Raw genomic sequence first — 27,136 nt, forward strand, 5'->3', positions numbered from 1 at the left:
TGGAGGGTTTACAAAAAAATGCGAACTACTTTTGCTTTTATCGTGTGTTTTCCATAAACTAAAGAATTCAAAATTACATAATCTATGCACAAATTTCATTGTAAAAACGCCGAAAAGCATCATAGATGCGCAATATAATGTTGACAAAAAAGACACCAACGTCTTTTCGTTGCTTTGTGTGCATCAGTTTAATTGATATGTGGATGTCCAATAATAATCTTCGAGAGGGATTTTATTTCTTGTTGCGCCCTTCCGCGTAATATCAAAGCTGTCCACATATCACATTGAGGTCGCAAAACAACAATGTAACGAATAAGGGCGAACGATCTACATAGTCGATATTAGTATTGAGGACGAAAAACAACACACCCTCAATATTCTAAGGGTTTAACGTATTCGGAATTGAAGGTTAATAGAATCAACTCCCGTTTATTTACTCAATAAATTATGTCAAAATGACAAAATCCAGCGTTTACCTTATAAAAAAATCCGAATCTTGGGGAATTTCCAGCGGTGCAAATTATTTGCTCGGCCTGTAATTATCGGAAAAATATAAGATGGACATCGGACTTGCCGTCTTTTAAGCGCGCTCATTTTGATATAACTCTGGACGCGGTCTGCCGGTTTTTTTCTACAACGTCATTCATTAACCATACTTACCCAATTAAGCGCGTTCAAACTTCAATGCTCATTACACCAATTAACCCCTTAGTCCAATTTGAATTTTCCGTTGCAACAACTGTTGTCGTTATTTACACCCCGGCATGTCTGCAAGACTGATAAACAACTCGATTTGGAACTCGTTTCTATCCTAGTTTTCGTTTACCATGGGAATCTAAAATGCCAATAATTAATTTAATCTTAAAATATTAACGGGCTCCCGTCTTCCCTGACAAGTATGGAACGCCGTTTTACTTTTTATTACGAAAGTTTACAATGTAACATTATAAACAACAGTTAATTTTATTTCCCGATTTATTATGTTTGTTGTTTTTATGTGAAACATTAAATATGTTTGTTTAAAAAACTTCACTTAATTGAAATGATATATGAATTATATAGCAATGTGTATAACGAAAGTTTAACAATACAAATCAACAAACGAATACATAAACGAACAGTAATATAACTAACTAGAACTAATTCAACAAACATAAAAATTTATTCATATTAAATGTGGGATTAAAATTATGAACAAACATTTTAATTCAACAATCATATTAATTCAACAATCATATTAATTCAATTATTGAAGTGTTGTACAAATATTCCCAACAATCATTTTAATTCAACAATCATATTAATTCGTGCTGTTAATATCGGGAAGCATTATTTAAAATGATTGTTGAATTAAAATGTTACATGAATTAAAATGTTTGTTGATAATTTTAATTCGTATCTGTGATTGTGCGGAAGTTTCAGGAACTATCCTTTAGTGTATTTGGGTACGTGTATACTAGCGCCTAATTAAAATTATCAACAAACATTTTAATTCATGTAGCATTTTAATTCAACAATCATATTAATTCAACAATCATTTTAAAAGATTCTTTTACTACGTCTAACAATAAAAATTTATTTGTTTGTTGAATTAAAGTGATTGTTGAAAATATTCGGCTTCAATTTTCAAATAGTCGAATTTATATGACTGATGAATTAAAATGTTTGTTGATAATTTTAATTCCACATTTAAAATGAATGAATTTTTATGTTTGTTGGACAAAATCGTTTTATTACTCGAAGTATTTCTTGCAATTCAATTTAATTGTTTGTTATTAATTGTTTGTTGAAATACAGTTTCATATACACTCATTCAATATAACAATATAATTCATTTCACATTTTTATTAAGTAACATTTTTTTAAACAATCATATTTAATACGTAAGACAATAACAACAAACGTAAAAAGTAGAGGCATACGATTGACTGTTATTTAAAATGGCACATTGTAAAATTTTGGAATAAAATTATACAAATATTTTCAGAGAACATTTTAATTCAACAATCATATGAATTCATGCTGTTAAAATCGGCAAGAATTATTTAAAGTGATTGTTGAATTAAAATGTTACATGAATTAAAATGATTGTTGATAATTTTAATTCGTATCTCTGATTGTGCGGAAGTTTCAGGAACTACAGTTTAGTCTATTTGACTACGTGTATACTAGCGCCTAATTCAAATTATCAACAAACATTTTAATTCATGTATCATCTTTATTAATCAACATTTTTTTAATCAATCTCTTAATACGTAAGATAAAAACAACAAACGAAAAATTTAGAGACATAAGATTGACTGTTATCTAAATGATACATGATAAAATGTTGGTATAAATACTAAAACGGCGTTCCATAGACAAGAGAGCATTCGGCGGCTGAAAAAAAACAATTCTTCCCTGAACGGCTTCAATCCCGATAAATTCATTACAAAACGCGCTTAGCGGAAATTACACAAAAACTCACTCATAGAGCAAATTAAATTCCGGAATTCCTTAGTAACGACAAACTCGATACCGGGTGTTCAGCAAAGCCGGTAGACTTCACAAATGTACGGTGTGGCCATAACTTCGGGTGCTTCGTTACAGTTTGCGTCAGACTTAGGCTCTTTCCAAGACGCTGATGTTGCCATGTGTCTCCGTTTTCAATCAGGCACGGTGCGTTGAGCAAATCTTTTCACAAAAAATAAAAACCATTTGCGTTATACAAGAATACAAATAAATTATAAAGAAATGCAAAAAAAAACAGCAAACAAAATACACGATGCTCTCTTAACGACGGCTTAAACCAAGATGGCTGTACCGTAAGAAGCGTTCGTCCTCTCGAGATGGCGTAGACCGCTTTCCCCTTGTAAAAGTCGAGTGGGATTGCCACAGCTTTCCAAAATGTTTGCATTGTCGTAGGTTATATACAGGGCGAACGTCTTAGATTATAAAAAAAACTGCCATTTTAAGATTTCTCATTCTTTCGCCGTCTGCGTGCGGGGTAATATGTCCAAACAAGCTTTTCTTTCATCAGGGATTGTGTTTTATTTCTTTCATGTGTTTCGGAATAAATTTTTGTCGTAAAAGAAATAAAATACAATCCCTGATGAAAGAAAAGCTTGTTTGGACATATTATCCCGCACGCAGACGGTCGAAAGTTAGAATGACAATTTTGTTAATAATCTAAATAACTAAATAATCGTGTCGTGTGTTTCGGAATAAATTTTTGTTATTGTCAATCAATTAATCGTGCGATTATTCGAATAATCCATTGTGCGACCCGGGTAGTTTTCTTTTCTTGAATTATGACAGCTGTTAAATTTGTGTAGTTTATTCTTTGGAACTTTCGGAAGTTGATCGAGGCTATATACAGTCTCCCAAACTAGGGCAGGTGGCATAGTGACCGCATGCCATTTGCACACGGCAATAAGTCCCAACAAGCGCGGATCCATCTTCTACAAAAGGGTACGTATACAGTCCGTGGGGATGGTTAAAAAAATGTAAGAAACAATTAATAGATCTTTGAGGTATATTTATTGGGTAAGCATATTATATAACATAGTAAACTATTATTGCTTATTAAGAATGCACTTTTCAAACGACGCGACGGCTTGATTTACAAGATCATACAAATGTTAATTTCCGTGCTGCCATTAAAGTCGTCACGTACGCGAGCACCTGTGCCTTAAATTCGCTTCATATTTAATTCCCATTGGAAAAGTGGCTACAGCCCTTTGAATTTTTTTTCGAAATTGGTTTCTAGTCTATATACTTTTGATTGAGAAGTCTGATCGAAAAAGTACGAATTGTTTTGGATTCTACGCACCAAAATTAATAAGAAAAAGTGTTTTCCCGAGAAATTTTGGTGCAGTCGATTTTTGGTGAAAAAGGAAGGTATTACACTGCCTTTTTTTGAGCCCCGAAAAAAAATTCTCAGATCGATCCGGAAAAAAAATTTTCTTATAGAATGTCGCCTGTAGAATCCATAATTTCAAACAGTTCCAAGATTGGGCTACTAGTTTTAAAGTTACAGCCCTTTGAATTTTTTCTAGTCTATAACTTTTGATTGAGAAGTCTCATAAAAAAAGTACGAATTGTTGTGGATTCTACGCACTAAAATTAATAAGAAAAAGTGTTTTCCACTTTTCCATTGGAACCCATTTTTTAGGTCAGGTCATCCCTAGATTAACAATTTCAAGGATCATATTGGCAAAATTCCTTAAATTCTGTCGTGCTTACGAATTTTTCCGGCTCGCTCTTTAGATTCTTTATGATCTTCACACTCTTCGGATCATTCGGGTAGGTACTCCAAATGTTTCACCCACCTACCTACATACTTCCGTTTCTTCAAATTCTGCATAGGTACTACTATCAAATAAAATTCTGTTTAAATTTCTTACATAAATCAACTACAGAATCAAAACGAAAATAAGACAAAAAACTAACATCTCAAATTGTACAGTGTACCAAGTACAATCAAATGGACATGGCTCTTCTTCAGCATCGGCCACAATTAATTAAAAACGAAAAGAGTTGAGGTGAGAATGCAAGCAAGTATTCAAGTTAAAGTCGTTTATTACACATTAGAGAACCATAAATAGCGAAGTACAAGTAGGTAATGCAGTCCACCACAAGATCGGGAAACAAATGACTCGTAGTATGTATTAAAAAGTTCCACAGAAGAAAAGGTTAATTGGAATATACAGGGCAAAACTGACTGCTGTGAATACATAAAATGAATGCACACCGTTTACCAGCATAACCACACGCGTATGGTTTAACCTCAATGTTGGACCGTGTCTAGGTATGTGAAACTATCTTTTTTGTTGTAACGTTTCGTGGTAAAAAACTGTACTGTGCTGGATCAATGTCACGCTAAATGGTCTAATAAACATTATTATTATCAAGTCCAATACCGTTTCACACCTCTTAGTGTTCATCCTTTACTGTATAGATCTGTTTGTTCATTTGTGTCGCTGGTTTCGACTTAATCAGTGATGGACGTCGTTTTCAGGTTTGTTTTAAGTCGAATGCATAGTTCGAACTTGAATCGACTATCTCCGAACATGGGTGCGGCTACCTATCCGTGGGGTCATTTCCACCTAACATCAATTAGTGCTTCCGAGCGACACGTTCTGAAAAAAAAAGGCCTACCTACCCATAAATGTGGATTCCTGCAACTGACAAAACATGGGAAAAAATTAAAACGTCTTTATTCTAGAAATACAAAATGTCTTGATAACTATTCAAAGATCAATAAATTTATTACCTAAGCGATTCGTCCACAGAAAATAAAATTAAGTTAAATCTTACAAATTACGACACACGAATTTCTCCCCCTCATAACAGTATCTGTTCCGGATCGCTGAACGGTCCCATGCGTTTTTGTACATCGACGGCGCGTACGGCGAAGTGATACTTGTTCCCGTCGGCGAACTGGGTTAACGTACACGCCATCGGCAGTGCTAAAGCCTTAACGTCGCCGACCTTTCGCCACATGTCCGAGCTCGGCGCGGACGTCGTCTCCTGGTAGGCGTAGAGCTGGTAGCTGGCGATCGCCTCGTAATTATCTAAAATGTACGGCATCTTCCACGAGAGTACGATGCCGCCGCTCGATCGTCTGATCGACAGGTGCGGTTTGGGCGGTATTGGTTTTCTTGCGGCTAAACCTATTTGCGTTATGGGAGGTGGGGGTAAGGGAGCGGGATGTTTGGCTACGGCCTTCGTCGACGCCGATGTTCGTACCGTCGTCGTCGGCGAGGAGAAGCGAACCGATTGGACTTGGCTCGTCCGTACGGTGCCGTTACTGACCGAGATTGGAGATCCGCTCGTTACCGCCGTCAAGACACCGTTCGCTTGACCTAAAAATGCGATTAGTTTCTTTGGCGGACGCTCGATTACTTACCGATGACGTTCGAGTTGAGTTTGAACATTACTTTCTGGGGACCGCCCTTTGGCGAATCTGTGATGACACCTTGATGCAGCTGGTTGTTGTAGAGATACATGATGCGGGGCGGATTCACAACGTTACCAGACGATACGGTGCTGGTATTTTTAACGGGCGTCGAAACGATACGAACGCCCTGAGTTGTATTTACAGTGGTGGTGGTTGCCGACGATACGGACGGCTTCTTCTCGTCTTCATCAGTGAGATCGATAACTCCCGCCTTCGTTTCCGTGGGCTTCCCGGTCTTGGGAGATGCGTTCGAAATGGATTTCGTCGTGGCGGGCGAGGTAGACGTGGTAGATGTGTTTGATATCGAAGCTAGGGGAGGCGCAACGGTGCTGCTCACCGTCGTAGTGTTAGTCGACGAGTTCGCTGCTGCTTGAGCGGTAGAATTTTGCAAGGCTTTCGATAACAATGAGTTGGGGGTTTTGGGGGTGAGTGGCTGTAAGAATAAATGGAATCTTTATTTAGTTTTCGTTTAAGGAACCAATAAGATACATATCACACTGCGCCAATTCCTCGTAAGCACGAGGAGAAAACAAGAGCAAAATTGTCTAATTGTATCCAATAAATAGACACATATTCTCTTTGGGTAAAAGTGTTCGCCATCTGGCGCCATTTATGAAAAGGTTTATCTGGTCAATGCGATAAGAACATTTGTTACCGCGTTGCGTAGGGTAAAATTCAATTTGTATTAAAAACTGCAAATAATTAAGGTTTTTTTAAATTGTCTATCGATCGCTTGCATGCATGGTATGTGTAAATCTGACTTTGAAAGCCTATCTTTCTTACGGCTTTTGCGTTTAATTTAATTTACTGAACACATGTTTGCCTTTGTCTTTGTCAATCAAGTAGGTGTGTGTTTATACAACCCAAAGTGCGACCCAGAGGTCATTTGAGAGCGTTTTCGTTTTCCTTTTTGAACGCCTTAGACTAACTTCATAAGTGGTGCTTTACAGAGCGCTCCAAGAGACACAGTTACTTACCTTAAAGTCCAGGAAAATGAGAAAATGAAAAAAAAATAATAAAAGGTGGAAGAAACCTGAAAAAAAGAGACCACAGAATACGACTACAATAACAGTATAGGTCTTATTCAGCACGTTTTGCTGTTGCCCTAATAAAATTGATGCACCATCGTTTAGTAAACATATGCACCGATCTCTGACTCCGCCTATTTTAACCTGTCATAACCTTAAATCAGGCGTCATCGACCTACCAAAATGAAATTTCACAAAATGACATCAGGATCTGGCAAACTCACCTTTGGTTTCGATGCGGACGCCTGTTTATTCGGAGAGGCCGCCACCGTTTTGTTAACAATAGTTTTACCGGTAGCCGGCGATTTGTTCTGGTTAAACCTGCTCTGGACCTGCTTCTGCGGTGGCGCGGGGGCGGTGGTCGTGGGTCGCGCGAACCGTCGCTTCGTCTGCATCGCGTTGTACATGACGTTATTGTCCGAGCGCACTTGAAGCCCGACCGATCTCGTGATCCGAACCGGAATCAGCGGCTTCTCCTTGTCCGTCTTCAGTCTTACTTCGTGTAGCAGTCTTTTATTGACTATTTCTAAGTCGCGCGCCTGCTTCACCAGCGCCGCCGCCTCCTTTCTCCACATGTCGACCATCTGCTCCTGTATGCTCAGCTGGTGTCTCAGCTCGCCGATTTCGCTCTTGTGACAGATCGCCTCGCACATTTTCATCAGGCAAATCTGCTCGAGATCCTCGCGAGTTAAGCGTTTTAAAGATTTCTTCTGCATGTACTCCGAGATTGCGGTCAACTCGGTTACTGTCGGAAGCGGTTTTTCTACCTGAGACTCGGACTTCTCTTCCACCGTGGAGTTTTGATCTTCGTTTGTCGCATTTTCGTCCTCCAATCGTAGCCGTTTGGGTTCTACGCTTGTGTCCGGTTCCGATAGGGATCTTTTGGTTTTCAGCGTTGCATCGACTGCATCTACGAAATCAAAAATTGAGATGAAGTGGAGGCGCTACTGTTGTCAGAACTTGACGTCAAAAGCTACTTGATTATGCACTTAGACTAGGAAAGGGAGGGGACAAGTAAAGACAAATGCCACGTGTTGAAGCAAATTTCCGCGAGGCGGCCGCGGCCATTTTCTCGCTGCCAAAATAAATGTTGTCTACTTTTTAGTGCGTGATATCAAAGACTTTTGGTGATATGATACGTTTACGATCACCAGCGATTTCCGCCCCAAGGAATTGTAGGCGGCTATTTTATCGGTTCCAGATCAAATTTCCTCCTCCTCTCTTTTATACTCTAAGATCATGTACAAGGAGAACTAACGGAAAATAGCAAGCACGTAATTGGTGAACTGGTGGCATTTTCTCATTTTAGCAATTGAAAAGCGTTAGAATTACTACAAAGTTGAAGTAGAGATAAAATTACGCAAGATGGCGGCACATTCGCGGATGGACATCTTGAAATTTGATTGTTACATAATTCTTAATTACCCTAATTTCTTTTTCTCTCAATTACTTGATTGCCCAAAAACTGCTCAAGATCATATAGAGGTATGAACATACATTATTGCGACTCTGATTTAATTCAATATTTCAATATAATGGTAGAAACAGCGTGAAGGTCACGGCATGTTTTGCGTTCCGTCAAATTTTTCAACGGCATCGGGTCCTCCGTGAAAAGTTAACCCTTACATCACCGATGACGTCATCAGTAAAGCGTTTTTATGGCAATTTTAAGTTAAATAGGGCGCGGGCACGTCCTTGGGGGTCTTAAACTTTCTAAAATTTCCATCCGCATGTGTTGGAAGCCTTTTGTCGCCACGAAAAGGCGTATTTTCCTTAATTTCCTTAAAATGAGAATTTTCCGCCATTTTAAGAAAACTAAATGTCAAACTGATGGAAGAGTCCATTTCAAGATAAACAAAGGGGTGTCCTAGGTCGGGACTTTATTTTAACGATAATTAAGACAAATATGAAAAACTTAACGCGAGTAGTCGTCGAAATTGTCTTTTTAGAGCATTAACTTATTATTTATTTGTTTATTATCCCCCTCTTGTTCTGGGCCCTCAACAGGCTTGCGCCCAATTACAGAGTAACCTGCATAATGCTTTTTAGATGTGCCTCTGCAGAAGGTCTTAAGTTGTTCTATACTACTCCGGTATTTAATAATTAATAATTTAATAATTAGGAAAACTGCAGGAAAATCTAATTCGGGGTAGCCGGTAGAATGCTCGGAACTGGTCTAAAGTAATTTCCATCTCTGCCACAGATGAAAAATTCACCTCCACCCAGGTTCGAACACCCGATCTCCGGATTTCTAGCCCAACGCTCTACCACTGAGCCATAAAGCCGGAAACTTAAGCTTTGCGGTTGGTAAAAATCAGCGAGGGTGTTTTTAACGCCAAGTATACATCAACATACGACCTAAGTATATTTTGCGAGGTTTAACGCCAATTTTCTTCATTAATACGTAGAGTTGCGCTTCAAATATGCATAAAGTACATTCTAAGCACTTCAGTGAAGCTGCATCTATACCTAAAAGGCGTTCACACTTCACAAATATCTAAAGGTAGGTACCTACAAGAAAAATGCCCTTGAAAAACAATAACGTTTTATGTATGCATTACACTTTTTTTGCACACCAATGCCGAGCGAGCCGAATGCGAGTTCGGCATAACTCTGGCCCTCCCTTAGACTCGCGTCTCTACGTCTATGGTGGCAAATGACGTTTACCAACCGCTAAACACACACTCACTTTTTTGCACACCAATGCCGAGCGAGCCGAAGGCGAGTTCGGCATAGATCGGGCCCTCCCTTAGACTCGCCTCTTTTCGTCCACGCTGGCAAACGAAGTTTTCCAACGGCCCAACACAAACTACACTTTTTTGTACACCAATATGCATGACTCTGACCCTCCCTTAGACTCGCCTCTCTACGCACACGGCGGCAAACGACGACACACACTACACTTTTTCAATCATACATCCAACTTAATAAAAAACGGCGATCTTTGCGAAAAGATAGAACTATATAAAATAGTGTTTCACTACCATTATATTCCACCCGAAATACTTGTTATAAGCTAGAAAGAGACCCAATAAGTATTATAGGAGTGTAAGAGAAACACAACTTTACCAATATTGACAGTAGCAATTAAATGACGAGTTAAATGACATTGATACTAGCCTACCAAAGGACGAATGTACGCCATCGTCGCTTTTAGTTGGTTGAGCATTCTATCTCACTTGAACGCACGTCAACACATTGCACTGTCTTTGTTTTGCTTAGTATAAGCACAGATCTACACATACAAAGAGTGTTAACCTTATGCATTTTTTGGGAAACAAATTTAGGTATACTTAAAAGCGCCCCCTATTGCGGAGCAGTATAAACATGTACCGTTTAAAACTGTAATACGACGAATGAGTAGCTCCAGTGTTAAATTAAACAATTATGGCTCAGCGTACCTCCTATCATATCACTGTAATAATATGAATATTAAGGAATTCGAACTGTGCAAACTTTAGCGTTTTAATTTTGTTTCAGCGACATCTAACGCACAAATCCATAAGCGTCATATTACAGTTTTAAATGATACATGTTTATACTGCTCCGCAATAGAGGGCGCTTTTCAGTATACCTTAAATTTGTTTCCCAAAAAATGCATAAGGTTAGCAATCTGTGTATGTGTAGATCTGTGGTATAAGTCATAAATTTAATGAACGTGTAGTAAAAAAAAAAGCGCGCGCTGGGATTGCGGTCGGCGATTAAGCCATCTGCGCTAACGGGACGCATGCTTTACGTGGTCTCATACCAGCTTTGGCTGTACTATATGGCGCTTATGCTGAAAACATACTTCGATCCATGCGCCACCTAGTAGCTGAGCGAGGAATTAACGAGTCTGACGACACGTAAGAAACTCGTTTCAAACAACAGGATTTCAAGATCTGTGTAGTGTGTGTACGACCGTCCGTGGATTTATCATTCATTGCAGTCACACTGGACACATTTTAAATTCTTTCTAGTTTCGTGCGTTAAAATGCTATTGCGCATGTGCGGTGTTCTGCTTACGGTGCAAAATATACCTCTGACTGTGTTAGGTATGTTGGCACAGACGCTACTCATTGAAGGTAAATGGCATATATAATATATTAAAATATAATATAATATATTAAAAATATAATATATAATATATTAAAAATATAATATATAATATATTGAAAATATATAATATATATAAATGGGAGGATACGATCTAAGTTTAGGATCTTCTTGAGGTGTGATGATTTGTGATTAAAAATCACCAAATTCAAATTGCAGTTACTTCCATGCCATTCATTTCGGGACAAGAAAATTATTCTCCAAGGTGCCAAATAATTCAGGTGCTTTGTTTATTTTTTTTTGACACCTTGCTCAAAGGGTACAAAAAAACGATATATGAGATAATTTTGCAAAGAAAATTGCAGACATAGCTCCATGCTCAAAAAAATTGCCGTGGCTACCACAAATACCACCCCCACACCTGCGCATGCGCGATTTTCTGTTCCGAAACTACTCAAAAAGAGACAATTTTGCTGAAAAAGTTATGCTCAAAATGTGAACCTTAAGCGTTCGTAACGGAAAATCGTCGTCCGAAGGCACTTCGCCTGTATTTGTTTCTGAAACCTTGCTCAAAGGGCACAAAGGAACATGATCCGTTAGACAATTGATTCGATTCATGCGACGATTTCCCCAAAAATGCCCAAAAGGTAAATTTCAAGCATAAAACGTAATCCAAAAAATCAATTTTGGATCCCCAAAAAATGACGTTCAAATTATATTAAAAAAAACCGTGATGACCATGTCATTATTTATGGAGAAGATCGCAAAAACGTAATTCATGGCCCCACTTTGTACTCAAAATGACCTTTGATTAGCAGAAAATGAACATTGTGCTCTTTTGGCGCCCAAAAACCCCCAAAAAACCCAAAAGGCACTAGATAAATGTGTCAAAAAACGTAATCCATGCACCAATTTTGTATCGTTACCACCGAGGTTATCACTGGTTGGCAAAAAATGAACCTTGTCTCCTTTTTGGCGCGTACCAAAATATGTCAATTTCATCAAAAATGAAGTTTTTCGTGGTCAGAGTGCTGAGATCTCGAACCCTGCGACGGGCCCGACACTAAATATTACAAAATTCGAATTAAAAAATTAGCGTAGGTTTCAAAATTCTGGGAATTTTTAGCAAGTACCACAAGAAAAAATTGCCACCAAGTCAATCTGGAATTTGGACGAGGATGGGATCAGGATCAGTAAGCAACTAGAAAACTTACCACTATTTTCAGTTTGAGCTTTGGTCTCGATCCCACTACTTTTAGTTTCATCCGAGGTTTCATCGGTTTGCTCCTCGGTTTTTTCAGTCACTTCCATACTCTCCTCGGCGGTTTTCTCCTCCGGAGCGACAGTCTTCTCGCCGACATCGTCCTCCATTTTTTGCTGCGCCGCTTTCTCGTTGCTTTCCTCATTTTCCTTCTCGTTGACGATCTTTTCGTACTCCTTATCGAGCTCGCTATCGAAATCGCCCTTGTACGGGGAGTCCTCCTCGATGTCGACGGTGTCGTCGTCGTTCTTCGACGCGGACGTCTCCTCCTCGTCGTCGTTTTTGTCCGTTTCGGCCTCGTCGCTCTCCTCCTTGTCGGGCGTGTTTTCGCCGCTGCAGCTGTTCTCGTTCGGCTCGTCGGCGGTGTCTTGTTGGTCGACGATTTGTAGCAGATCCTCGGTGTCCAAGATTTGATCCTTGAGGAGCTCCGCGTTCGCTTTCTCCTTCATTTCGGCGTCCTCCTTCTGTTTCGCTTCGGAATCCTCTTTCATTTCGTCGTTCTTTTGTTTCGCTTCGGTATCCTCTTTCATCTCGACGTCCTCACTTTCTTCCTTTTTTTCATCTTCATCTGAAGCCGCTTTTTCAGTCTCGATGTCATTCGGTGTTGTGTCAGCGACCATTTTGTTGTCGTGATCGTCAGTCGCTTTTGTTTCGGTGTCATTTGTTTCTGTGTCTACGTCCTTTTTTTCGTTAAGATCTGGTTCGTCACTTTCACTGAACACACTTTTTTTGTTATTTAAGTCCCTATCGTCACTAACTTCTGTATTATTTACACTTTCTTCTTTAGTGTCAATGCAATCGTTTAAAAGTCGATCTTCGAGCTTGTCATCGGTTTCCGGGCAACCGTTCGTGATTGGCTCATCGCTTTCGGAACTTTCAAATTTATTTAAAATGTCGTCCTCGGATTCCTGTGAGGTATCGGGGACGGCCGACTTTTTTTCCGCATCTGAAAAAATGCCAGTGTGAGAAATGTGGAATGGAGAAGTGCGCGAAAACGGCTTACTTTCGTCTTCGTCCGTTAAGTTCAAATGATAATTCTCGTCGGGGACAATCGAATCGACCCGATAGATGTTGTTGGCTTCCTTTAGGGAGACGGGCGGTAGTGCGCTCAAGGCCATTTCGTTTTGACTAGAGATGTCAACTGACATTTGTTGGCTATCTTTCATAATTCGTTAACCTGAAAAAGAAAAACGGGAATTATTGATGCGATCGGATTCGAAACGTGTAAACGTACGTAATTAACTAGCGACGCCCTCCCCGTCGGCTAAAAATAACGCGGTATGCATGTGTGAAGGTCGCTACAAATACAATGTGAACGATTAAAATTTTGATTTTCCCCCCTCGCGCGGTCACTTTTTCAACAAGATGGCGCCGATGAAAATGCAAAGCGTACACGTTTGACAGTTGAGGTTTCTCAAATAATACAGCGTTAACAAAGTAGGCCGAGACTGACGCGAATGGAAGTGAGCGGAGTAAAACGGGTAGGGTCGGGTCGTGCTCATTGTGGCCTGGGCGCGGGGAGGGTAACGATTTCGACGGAGAAATCGTACAAAACGCATGCGTCCGCGGCACGATGATGGAAATTTCCTTTCCAAATTTTTGACTTGAAACCGAATGGGGGATCCGAAGCCAGGTGGGACGAAACTTGCTCGAATTTATATACAGGGCGATCTGTTACAGATGTAATCGAAACGACACAATGGAGGGAAATGGTTTCGTTCGAGTCAAAGACCATAAAGGCATTTGGCACGGATGCTTTTCGTTTCGTAGTTGAATTACGTAATAAATACGAGTCTGATTTCCTCGTTTGCCTGGTCACGACTTTGGTACCAAAACTTCACAGCGGAAGATCAAAAATGGTCCCATTTTACGCCACGAGGTAAAAGACGAAATCATTTTGAATTTGGAAATAACGAGCAATGAGACGCATATCTTTTGTTTTTGAAGTGGAAAACTCAAAACACACTCATCGCACCTCTAAAAAAAGGGAAGGGCGCGCATGCGAGTCGAATTTTATCGATTTTCTGAACAAAGGCGTAATTCGCCTATTCCAAAAAAAAATTAATTACGGCCCGTCAAGGTCAAAACGCACTCAAACTTAAAATGCGACGCAATAAGCGGGTTTTTCCACTATGCGTCACAGCTATTTATAGCGCTTATCGCGGCAGTGGCGTACTTACACGTTGGCAATTACGGAGACAGCTGTCACGTCGAAACCAGAAATTAAGTAAAGATAAAAAAAACAGGTGGAGCCAGTTTAAGTGAATTTTTGATTTAAGACAAATATACCAAGTATTTGCAAACCTCTTGGCTCGATTATCGTGAATCCAAATGGAAATTCCTAATAATTAATGCAAAACGTGGTTAAATTTCCCTTTCATTTGCTTTGTAGTCGCATTTGGTTTAGTTAAACGAAGTAGGCACGATAATTACGTACAAATGACGTCACAGCAAACCGGTAGATCTGGTTGGTGCATTTCGGAATGCGCGAAACCAATTTTGATGTTACCTGAAAGTTCAACCGAACCCGCCTTACCCCACCTCTCGCAACCCACAAAAAAATGAAAATATCATTTTAAATTTTGAGAAATAAATCTTCCTATTTTGAGGTACAGTGACACAATCAACATTTTTGAAACCTTTTTTGAAAATTTCTACGATACAACAAAGTTTCATAAAATTATTAGAAACCCATTGCCTCTGATATTTTCTGTTTACATTTTTTTAAAATTTGTCTTCTCCAAACAAAAGATTTAATTTGAATTTTCCAAAATTAGATTGGATTTTTCAAAAGTCAAAGACCACCTAATACTACCAAATCGAATTTTTTGAGTGCTAATGTTTAATAAATTCAAAAATTATTACACTGCGATGGCGAACTGGTAAGTAAAAAATCGATTTTTTTAAATTCGCTCGAGAAAGCACTATTTTCGGGTAAACATTTTGGTAATTATAACAGTAGTAACTGGATTTTCTAACATGTTAAGAAACAATTGGGGCAAGTTTTGAATTTTTATTTTTTTATTCTTCAAAAATTGCTTCCCTAAGACGACACTTCATTAAACATAAAGTTTTTTGAATTTTTTAAAAGTGATTTTGCACTTTTTATTTTCAAGTTCAAAAATAATTACACCGTCAAAGATCACCTAATACCTCGCCAAATGTCCTGATCGAATTTTTGGTAAATAACCCTTCCCGATTAAAAAAATCAAAAATCGATTGCGAACCCGTAACTACAAACAACAGATTTTTTTCCGAATTTACACACACAAAATACAAAAATTCTTACTCAAAAATATGAAAATGTTAACAAACAATTCAGTCTGATATTTTCATTTTTCCTTTTTTGAATTTCCAAATTACCAATAACACCAATACCAATTTTTCTAAATCAATTTTCTTTAAATTTTTCAGAAATTACATGGCGCATAATTAGATTGGATTATTCGAATTTTTTTAAATAGAAAATAACTCAAAGTGGCTCAACCCAAGCAAAAAACGCAGTTCAGTATTTTTACAATGTAAGAAACTAATTTTGATTTTTTCTCAAATTTTCAAAAATTCCTAAACCCAAAACCAAATTTATTAAATTTTTCAATGCATTGTTTTTCTTAAATTTTTTATAAATATTCAGATACGAGCCTACCCTACCCACACGTTCAAAAATTAATTTTGAATTCGGTACGGCCAGATTTTTACGAACAAAATTTTAATAATAATAATAGTCTTTATTCTTCTCCTATAAACGTAATAATGACATTGAAAAAAATTCGAAAACAAAAAATACAGAAGAATCACAAAATGAAGTTCAGATATACAAAGAAAAATCTTCGTAGCCTGTTCTACCACTTAACATTTTTTGAAAAATTTGCACTCAAAAAAATATTTAATGCAAAGAAGCCACCATTCGCTTTTAAAAATCTACAATATTGTTTACCACTTTCGAAGAAAACATTTTTGTATATAAAATTGAATAGGTATAAATTATTACTCCGAGCCACATAGAAAGCAAAGAACACAGTTAACGGTTTACAATTTTCAATATTTTGAATTTCCGTGTTTTTAAATTTCTCAAAACAAAAACTGTCTAATACCACCATGTGTGTACGAATTTTTGATAAATTAATTTTGAAAAAATTTAAAAAATCCATGATTGCGAACCCTACAAAAAATAGTGTTCTTTTTTGAAAATGTCTAATCTCATATTCCGCTTGGGATAAACATTTTTTGAAAATTCTTACCCAAAGATGCGTAACCTAAGCGGAAAGCGCAACTGAATTTTTTTTAATGTTAAGAAACAATTGGGTCCGATATTTTCATTTTTTGCTTTTTTTAAATATTTCAAAAATTTATAATTCCTTCTCCAAGAGGACCCAACCCAAGCGGACAATGCAGTTCGATTTTTTTTACAATGTAAAGAACTGATTTTGAATTTACCTTCGATTTTTGTGTATTTTTCAAAAATTCGCATCCTGGTGTAAAATAAAATAGTTAGATTTTTTGAATTTTTCTATTCTAATATTGCATTATTTTCCTGCTGGTCAAGGTCAACAATATTTTAAGTACAATTTTTTTGAAAAAAAAACTCGAGTCACCGGCCTTTAGCCTCTATCAATTGGAAAAAAATTCAAAAATTCCTACCCCACGATGGTGCACCCCCCAAGTAGAAAAAATGCGTATTTTTCTTTCAAATTTTCAAAAGTAAATTTTGAATTCGTTTTTAGTTTTAGTCATTCAATACAACCAATTTTTGCAAAACGTTTACTCAAAAATACATTTTACGCTTAGGAATGCGCCATCCTAGAGGAAACATTTTTGGATATAAAATTCAGTAAAAATACCAACTCCAAGATGGCGTAGAATACTCCTCCGCGGAAAAGATGCTTTTCTTCGAAATGTCAAAAAAAGATATTCGAAGATTCAAAATTTGTTTAGGGTCAGAAGCGCAAAACACAGTTGGGCTTTTTTTGGATTTAAAAAAATTTGAAATTCAAAAATCGCCACTGCAAATTCGCTCAAATTTTCAAAAATTAATTTTGGATTCGATATTTTCAAGTTCAAAAGTTGCCTCCAGTTACCCCTTTTTGGGTACGAGTTTTGAACAACCAGTAAACGTGTACACTTCCCAATTTGTGAACATTTTTCAACTATTCATCGATTTTTAAAAATTTTCAAAAACTGAATTTTGGTACGCCCGTTCTCATTCTGTTTTTCAAAACTTTGGCCCTCAAGATGGTGCACCTCAAGTGGAAAATTTTTTAATTACTGGTTTTCATTCACAACAACATATTCCGTTGAGAGCATGAATTTTGGAAAAATTGGTCAGCTGTTTGTAGTTTGCAGTACCTAATTAAAAAAAAATCGTATGCCAAGGTTACCCCGTTGTTAATTTTTTTGGAAGTTTCAAAATGTGATTAGTTAGGTTTTTGGTCCAATTTTGTAATTTTTTAAAATTCGAAATTCCAAAATTTCTCCAAAATGGCATATTGGATTGGCTCAAATTTTGAATACCTACGTGCACTTCTTTTCCATGACTAATCGAAATGCAGAGAATCTAGATTTTCGCACCTCTAGATGCAGTATGGGGTCTTACGGACTAAATGCCTCTCTTACTAATTTGCGTCATTCGTGATAACGCTATCCTTATTCCTCACCGCAATGATGCCAAACTGACATGATTGATGAACAACATAATCTCTTTGTGCTGTCATTGTCACGTTTGGCAAACATGTACTGTATGTCCATAAGCACCCTACTGCATCTGGAGGTGCTAACACGTTCTAGTAAACCGAATAAGTAAAAAATTTCAAAAATTCTTACCTAAAGCGAAGAAAGTGGGCGTTTCTTCCAATTTTTAAACATTCAAGTTCAAAGACCGCAAAATTCCGTCGAGATTGGAATGTTTCTTTTTCCAAAAGAATGGCTGTAGGCTAAAAATAATGTGCTATGCATGTGTGAAGGTCGCGCGAAATACAAAGTGAGCAATTAAAATTTGCCCTCGTGCGCGCTCGTTTTTTTATACAAGATGGCGATGGTGTAACGTGCACGCGTTCCGAGACCGAAGCAAAAGGAAGTGAGCGTGGTAAAACGGGCAGAGTCGGGTCATGCTTGAGGGGACCGGCGCGGTTGGTAGCGGGGAGGGTAACGATTTGGACGGGGCAATCGTACAAAACGCATGCGTCCGCGACACGATGGAAATTTCCTTTCCAAATTTTTGACTTGAAACCGAATGAGGGATCCGGGACGAAAATTATACAGGGCGATCTTTTACAAATGTGATCGAAACGACACAATGGATCTCGAGTCAAAGACCCTAAGGGCATTTGGCACGGACACTTTTCGTTTCGTTGTTGAATTACGTAACCAATACGAGGGACTTCCTCGTGGCCTGGTCACGATTTTGGTACCAAAAGTTCGCAGCGGAAGATCAAAAATGGTCCCATTTTACGCCACCAGGTAAAAGAAAATAATTTTGAATTTGGAAATAACGGGCAATGAGCCGTATATCTTATGGTCTTGAAGTGCAAACTCAAAACACACTCATCGCACCTCTAAAAAAAGGGAAGGGCGCGCATGCGAGTCGAATTTGATCGATTCTCTGAACAAACGCGTAATTTGCCCATTCCAAAAAATAGTTACGACCCGTCAAGGTCAAACGCACTCAAACTTAAAATGCGACGCAATAAGCGGGTTTTTCCACTCTATGCGTCAGAGCTATTTATAGCGTTTATCGCGACAGTGGCGTACCTACACGCTGGCCTGAAACTAAAGAGACATCGAAACCACAAATTAGAAGATAGTTTGAGTTAATACAAATATACCAAGTGTTTGCAAACCACTTGACTCGATCCAAATGGAAATTCCTAATAATTAATGCAAAACGTGCTCCCTAGCATTTGCTTTAAATAGTAGGAATGTAGCCGCATTTAGTTTAGTTAAACGAAGTAGGCTCGATAGTCACGCACAAATGACGTCACAGCAAACGGGTAGATCTGGTTGGTGCATTTCGGAATGCGCGAAATTAATTTTGATGTTACGTGAGTTTAAATGACCCCGCCTTACCACACCTGTCGCAACCTACAAAAAAATCTCTTTTCGAATTTTGAAAATACTACTTTTTTCAATTTTTTAAAAGGGGTTTATTTCCAAGTTCAAAAATTGCATACATCGTCAAATACCTCGCCAAATACTGTCCAGATCGAATTTTTGACAAATAACCCTTTCCGATTTAAAAAAATCAAAAATTCTACGATTGCGAACCGATAAGTCCTTTGAAACTCTCATTTTATGCCCTCGGAAGCACCACCTTAAGCAATTTTGGAAAATACAAAAATTCTTACTAAAAGATGGCGCCACCCTTGCGAAGAGTGTAGGAAAATGTTAAGAAACAATTCGCTTTGATATTTGCATTTCATTTTTTGAATTTCAAAATTAGCAATCCCAAGACCAATTTAAGTTTGTTAAAAATTACATGATTGGATTATTCGAATTTTCCAAAATTTTTGATTTCTTATTTTTTAAATAGAACTATCGAATTTTCAAAAATAATTTTGAAATCCTTATTTCATCTCGATTTTTAAAATGTTAAACAATACTGGGTTCGATATTTTCATTTTTTAATATTTCAAAAATTTATTAAAATGTTTCAAAAAATTCTAACTCAATTGACAATTGACTTTGAATTTATTTTCTATTTTCGACTTTTAAAAATTTTAAAAAAATTCTTATCCTGGTGCAAAATAAACTTGCGATTTTTGAAACTTTCAAAACCAATATTGCATTATTTTCGAGTTGGTCGTCAAGGTCAACATTATATTAGGTACAATTTTTTTCACAAATATTCGGGTATGATTGTTATTAAAAAATACTTCAAAAATTCCTACCCCACGATGGTGCAATCTTAAGTAGAAAAAAATTCATATTTTCCTTTGGAATTTTCATACGGATTTTTAGCGATATCAATTTTTTCAAAATTTCTACTCAAAAAAATATTCCCACTCCAAAGATATATAGCCCATAGATAGCAGATAACAAATTTTTAATATTCAATATTTTGAATTTCCGATTTATTTTAATTTTTCAATACTTGTTACTCAAAATATAACCCCCAAAATATAAACAAAGTTGGACTTTTTTTTTCAATTATTCAAAACTAATTTTAAATTCTTTGTTTTAAAGCCGACCAAATTTTGCCCACTCGACATTTTTCGAGTACCTTTTTTCAATAAATGGCCCTTTACGGTTTAAAAAAATCACAAATTCTTACTTCGCGATGACAACAAAGATTTTTTGAATTTACAAAATTTCTACTGGCAAAAAAATAATACAACTTTTCCACTTAAGAAAGGTAGGGTGGAAAATCTAAAAATTGTTATCTAGGCAAGGGATTTTTTAAAATGTTAAGAAACAATTGGACCCCCTATTTTCATTTTTCTTTTTTTTAATATTTCAAAAATTACTAACCCAAGAGGAATTTTTCTAATCCAATAAAATTTTTCAAAAAATTGACGTGTTCCCAAACATAAAATACTTAAGCGGAGAATGCAGTTCGATTTGGTCACAATTGTTCTATTTTCGATTTTTGTAAATTTTCAAAAATTCCTAACCCCAAGATCCTAAAGTTCGATTTTTGAATTTTTTAAAACCAATATTGCATTATTTCGGAGTTGGTCAAGGTCGACATTATTTTAGGTACAATTTTTTCATAAATATTGGAGTATGGGCCCCGTAAGTCTTTTTCTATTAATTCCAAAAATTTTGAATTTCGTCGGTTTTTCAAAAACTAATTCGATCAGATTTTCGAAACCAATTTTATATACTTACTTATTCCTTATCGTGATTATCAAATTTGTCAGAAAAATTTGAAAAATTGTGCTCTTTTTATAACACGTTTCGAAATTCGCGCCTTTAAGAGGATTTTTCAAAAAACTACACGAGAACTCGATATCTTCATATTCAACAGCTATTAAATGCCACATTTGAGCGAAACTAAATTTTTTGGTCTTTGCAGGGAATAAATGCACAAGCTGCAGCTTCGGATCGTCGAGTTGGGTTTTGACAGGTGCTACGTACGAGCTTTCGTTCGAACCCCTATAAAGAAGGGAGGAAAAGGGTGGAATGCTGACGCGCTTTTACTCGAAGGGTCGATCGCCTCTCTCGTGCAGTAAATGATGATATTATCGCCCTTATTGAAAAGTCGCACGAGCCGGTGGAAAATGTAAAAAGAACGTGTCGTATTCCTTCCGCGTCCTCATAACCGTCTTTGACAAGGCCGTAGCTAAGGGGTTCAATCCCCCTCCGAAATTTGGAAAATAGCAGAAAATAATTACTTTCTGCATAAGAATGTGACGTTTTTTGTTGCGCAAAATTACGCATAATTGGCGCATAAATCCATTATGCGTAGATTAGGCGCTGCATTAACTAATTTGGTGTCTTCAAAGTTTTATGAGCATTCGGTGGAACATTAGATTAAGGTACTGCTTCATCATCCCTCTCTGCGCACAATTTCTTTCAATTGGCGCAAAGTGCGCATAATTACAATGCAATAATTAATTAGCATTGCAAGTCGAAATTAAAAGGGCTATGGTTGTGCGGAGCTAAAAGAAAACTGAAAGGCGGGTGGCAGCTGGGCGCATATTTCGATGCCCCCCCCCCTGAAATTTCGAAAATAGCTGAAAATTATTATAAACATGTACGTAATTCTTATAAAATTAATTTTTTGATGGCGTGATTGGTAAGGGGCGAGAAAACTGGGAGCACATGCGCGTCTGGACTTGGGTTCCACGCCGCCCTTATTGATCTAATGCCGTAGAGCAAAATCAACTTTCACCAACTTAACGAGAACATGGTCCGGTTCCGCCTCGCAATTACTTTAAACGAGCGAGGTCATTGAGAGGAAAGAGGCCCGCGTTAGGATCCTCCACATCGGCATTCCGAAACAAAGAAAGATAGAAACATGAGTGCATCTCACCGTACAATCTTAAAACACAAAACCACCCACAGGTCAGATTCCATTGCACAAAGAGCGATAGCATAAAAGATAAATAACAATCGCCCATTCAGGCATTTATGTGACCCTGATAATATTAAACGAGAAATTGATATTGGGAGAACATGTTTCCCATATTCTTACTTTTCTGCGATGTTGATACCAAAATTGAAAACGATATAGATCTCAATAACAGAGAACTGGTTTGCCATTGTTCACATGCTTTTCACGCAGTGCTCCTGATACAATATTTCTAGAAACGAATTTGAAATTAGAAGAATATAAAGACCGAGAAAGCCTTTACTACCCTACTAAATTATTTACAATATTTCACTCGCTTGGTTTTAGGTGATCCATCACGCAACAAACCAAAAATAGAAATCAGGAGAACACAATATGAGACGGATTATTTACTCACTCAATTGAATTTCTGTGATCCTGATACAATAAAAAAAATGGCGAATAACGACGATCTTTACAAAATGTTCAATAAAAATGCGTGTTTCTGTGGCCCTGGTGCACCAATTTGTATTAAAAGAACAAAATACTGAGGTTTTTCTCAGAAATTATTTTACTACACCTTACGTTTCTGTGATCCTCGTACATACCCTCTTGGTTTCAGTTATTCATGATTCCTTAGGAAAAGTATTAGGAGAAGATAATGAGCTTGGTTATAAAATATATTCAACATTTCTGTAATCCTGATACATTTCTGCAATGATTCCTAAAGAGAATAGTATTAGGAGAAGATGAGATAAGAAGCTTAGCAATTGATATTTACTTAGTCTGTGATCCTGATGTAATTTTTAAAAGTAGTTTGCGCATGCGCACATCTGATTTTTACAATATGCGATATGCTCGTTTTTTCTAGAAGCATCTGTGGTTAACATTTCAATGAACTCTATAAATAAGGAAGTTGACGAGTTTGCAAATGCGCTAAAAATGTATTAGGAGAACATAATGCATAATTCTTAAATTGGTTTTGTCTAGACGTTGTAACCGCCCTTTGAGAGTACCTTCCTCCAACATTCCATTTTGCAGATATTGGCACTGAATGTTTTGACATCACCCATAGATATGTCTCGTCCATACGATTGATATTGCCTAGTACTATCCTCAGAAACACCGTATTAGACATATCCGCCCTTAAAAGTTTTACGAATGGATATTCCAGATCGCCCAATCGCCCTTTGTGGCAAGGAAGCAATGCGGTAGTTCGTAGCAAAGAGTTCCTTTCGTTAAGACCTTTAATAAGAATACCATGAAAGATCCCCCCCCCCTCCCCACGTCAACATCTGCCATCAATAAATTATAGTTCGTAGCTTTAATTTGAATATAATGGAAGATGAAAAAAATTGTTCACCCCACCCCCGTGACCCGATAATCTGAAAAAGTGATACATTCCTTTCCAATATATACGCCCCCCCCCCACCCCTCACTCCCCGATTTAAAAGTTACTTTGTAGAAACCAGTTTCTTTCGTTGAAACCTTTTTTAGAGAACCACGAAGGATACCCCACCCCCCCTCATTTTGATAAGGGCCAAGGAAGACAGGCGGTAGTTCGTAGCAAACGGTTCTGAGACCTTTAGTTGAAATACCACGAACGATAAAGTGAACCCCCTCCCTTCCCCCCACCCCGCGTCACCCCCTGATCTCAAAAAGTTACAGTTTGTAGAAATCAATTCCTTTCTTTGAATCCTTTCATTAGAGTACATGCAGGATAAAACCATCCCCCCTCCCTCCCCCCGCCGCAACTTCGGCATTTTGAAAAGGAATAAGGAAAAAATATGGTAGTTCGTTCCTTTCATCGAGGCGTTTAATTAGAATATTATGAAAGATGAAATCAGTTTCAAACTCCCCTCCCCCTTTCGCACCCTCTGATCACCAAACGTTATACTTTGCAGAAACCAATGCCTTTCTTGAAACCTTTCGTTAGACTACCATGTAGGATAAAACCAGCCCCCCTATCCCGCGTAACCCCATCATTTTGATCAGGAATAAGGAAGGCAGGCGGTCGTTCATAGCAAACGGTTCTGAAACCTTTAATTAGAATACCAAGAAAGATACAATAAATTTCTTACCCCCCCCCCCCCCCACTTCCCGCGACCCCCACTGATTAGAATACCTCCATCAAGTGTAGAGTGTGTGTACCCCACGATAAGGGGTCGAGGAGGAAGAGTATGGTTGGTAGTAATTAATCCCTTTCCTTGAGACCTTTCAATACAGTACTATGAAGGATAAGACCAGCCCCCTCCCCCAAACCCCTCCATTTTGTAAGGGGTAAAAAGAAAGGCGGTAGTCCATAGCAAACGGTTCTTTTCCTTGAAACTTTTAGTTAGAATAAAAGTAAATTCGTAACTCAAAAACTGCATACAAACAATAAAACGAAACTCAAATCGTCACGTCCACACTAATTCGTAGAATTTTCCTTATCTAAATCAACATTTCTACCTAAGAATACAATTTTTTCTTAATGATTAAAATTGTCTCGTTATCTCTAACAATTACCTTTATCTTTCTCAAATAAACGAAAAGCTTAATAAATCATATCGAAACTGTCACATTCGCATTAATGGGCAACCTTGATAACCAATAAAATTGAGGTATAAAAAATTCCTTAATCTAAAAATTCCAAGAAATACTATATCATTTATAAGGAAAATACACAAATAAGAACTTGACTACACGCTAGATCCGCAAAATTTTGTGTTAAAACGTAATTAAACCCACGACAATGATTAGAAAAAAAGAATAAAACACAATAAAACAATCAGACACCCGGTCTCAAAACAAACTACAACGTCCCAACTGACACTGTTTACGCAGCAATATATTGTAGTTTATAGAAACCAATTCGTTTTTCGTTGAAACCTTTCATGAAGGATAAACCAGTCCATCGCCCCGTTCCCCTCATGCAATAAATTGTATCGGAACCCGATAAATAATAAAAATTGTATTTCACACCGTCTTGCGGTTTTGTGACTCACAAAAAAAGAAAAAAATATTAGGAGCACATAATACATTATTGTTCAGTTCACTGTTCTCCAATAAACATTTAAATGTTAAACATTCTAACATTCTTGTGATTTTGCGACCCTATTATTTTACACCTTTATACGGTTTTGTGATCCTAACCCAACAAATAATAAAAAAAATATGAGGAGAACATAATCCATTATTCTTCAACGTCGTATTTGACTGATGCAACAAATCTTTAAGCAAACGCATTTGGAGCACATTGTATTTTACACCTTCTTGCAATTTCGTGGCCCTATTGCAAAGAATCTTAAAACAATTTATTAGGAGAACATAATTTATTCTTGTGCAATTTATCGTTTCCAAATGTGATTGTGATTTTACGTCTTTTTGTGGTTCGGCGACTCCCAATGCACGAGATCATAACAAATCAAAATTATTAGGAGAACATAACACATTCATAACTTCTTGCGTTGCTGCGGTCCTGATGCAATAGTCTAAAATCGGAAATAGTAGTTAGAGAAAACGTTTACTGATAAGTGGTTTTTATATTACGCACATAGGAAAATTTTGGTGTGTCAGTGTCTTTATAATAAACTTTAATTATAAACAAATCGACTTAACAAACCTTGATCAATGATGCAATGAGTACAGCAAAAAATGATCCTTCTTTAGTTTTCGTATTTCTGTTTCAGTTCATTGAGAGGTCAAAGCACTTCGTGAGGTCGAGTGAGACAAAGTAACGTTCGCAGTCGGCCCCAATGAATGAATGTTGCAAGAGTGGAATTTGTCAGTTCATAAAGGGTACGCCACTGGTCCATGTCAATCTAATGACAACTGTAATTTTAGTTTTTGACAGAAGGTGACATTTAACTGCATGCGTTTATCGTGTCCTGTTGGAATGTCGAAAACGATTCCTCAACTCAATGACCCATAGTTGCCAGTTTTCTGGCCGTGACCATTGAACCACTTTCGACGTCATTAGATCAATAAGTTGGAGATCAAATCCACGCGCATGCATCCCCAACGTTCTCACTTCTACCCAGTGGTGCTAACCACGCCCTTTTTTCCTTTCGGTCTCTGATCGAACTAATGCAACCCTTGGTCGTGGAAAAAGTGATAAAAGTTGAGACTTCCCGTCTTTTTGAATATAAAAGCAGAACCCGCACAATGAATCTTGCCTCTTAAACGTAAATTAAATGAAATTCCTTAAACCATCAGATACAGAAAATTACGAAAACTTGACTTTTCGTAAGTAATCGAGGCACTTTCGGTCCTTTCTAGAGCCATAAAACGCTTTCAAAATTAAAATGTGCCGATTTTTCCCGTAAAATCGTGCCTATTGGACAAATTTCCGGGAAAATTTTTCTTATTAGTAATTTCTAAATAAATTTCAAGTTCGTGGGCAGGATTTTTTTAATGCACAATGGACCCATGAATTTGGCGATTTTAAACCTTGAACTTGGAACTGACTTTTTATCAAATCCTGTGTTCATAAACGATAAAAATACTTGCAAAAAACGGCTTCAAATTTCCCTAACGGTTGATACCTCCAAGAAATCACAGATCCAAACTTTTCTTTAACTAATTTTATTTATGTCGATTTTTCTTATAGACATTTGACCCCTGATTTATATAATTATAAGGAAATGTACAAGTGGGAACGTCAAAATCATTTTTTGTAACCATCCTGTATGATGTGTTGTAAAATTCCTCCGTTAGATGTCACCTGTTGTCGTCCCCAACCTTTGAACTTAAATCCCTTCTTATTTCCCCACTCGTTTTGTGGTTTTCCTTGTCTCTATACAAGTGTGATGGTGAAGACTTCGAAAACTAATCCCTGCACTTGTGTGAGGAGAAAGTTTCCTGTAATTCCTACACCTACATCCGGTAGCAATTACAACTAA

The 27,136-nt window shown here is 37.4% G+C and overlaps 1 protein-coding gene across 4 annotated transcripts in view; it reads right to left on the reverse strand.

Moving 5' to 3' along the window:
- Window positions 1-5,181: 5,181 nt before the first annotated feature.
- The window catches only part of LOC116181060 (activating transcription factor 7-interacting protein 1), a 34,197-nt gene continuing 12,242 nt past the window's right edge, over window positions 5,182-27,136 (reverse strand). For 2 of the 4 annotated variants that reach the window (XM_031501292.1, XM_031501294.1), the window contains exons 2-6: window positions 13,269-13,442; window positions 12,219-13,211; window positions 7,194-7,879; window positions 5,891-6,374; window positions 5,182-5,846 (exon numbers count right to left, since the gene is read on the reverse strand). In XM_031501292.1, the coding sequence (XP_031357152.1) occupies window positions 5,326-5,846; window positions 5,891-6,374; window positions 7,194-7,879; window positions 12,219-13,211; window positions 13,269-13,431 (2,847 nt within the window). In that variant the 5' untranslated portion in view covers window positions 13,432-13,442 and the 3' untranslated portion in view covers window positions 5,182-5,325. Of the gene's footprint in view, window positions 5,847-5,890; window positions 6,375-7,193; window positions 7,880-12,218; window positions 13,212-13,268; window positions 13,443-13,499; window positions 13,719-18,085; window positions 18,342-27,136 lie in introns of those variants that run through there. The other 2 variants (XM_031501293.1, XM_031501291.1) reach the window with 2 other exon arrangements.

This window comes from Photinus pyralis, unplaced genomic scaffold (assembly GCF_008802855.1).
Source record: "Photinus pyralis isolate 1611_PpyrPB1 unplaced genomic scaffold, Ppyr1.3 Ppyr1.4_LG9, whole genome shotgun sequence".
In the NCBI taxonomy this organism is placed as follows: Eukaryota; Metazoa; Arthropoda; class Insecta; order Coleoptera; family Lampyridae; genus Photinus; species Photinus pyralis.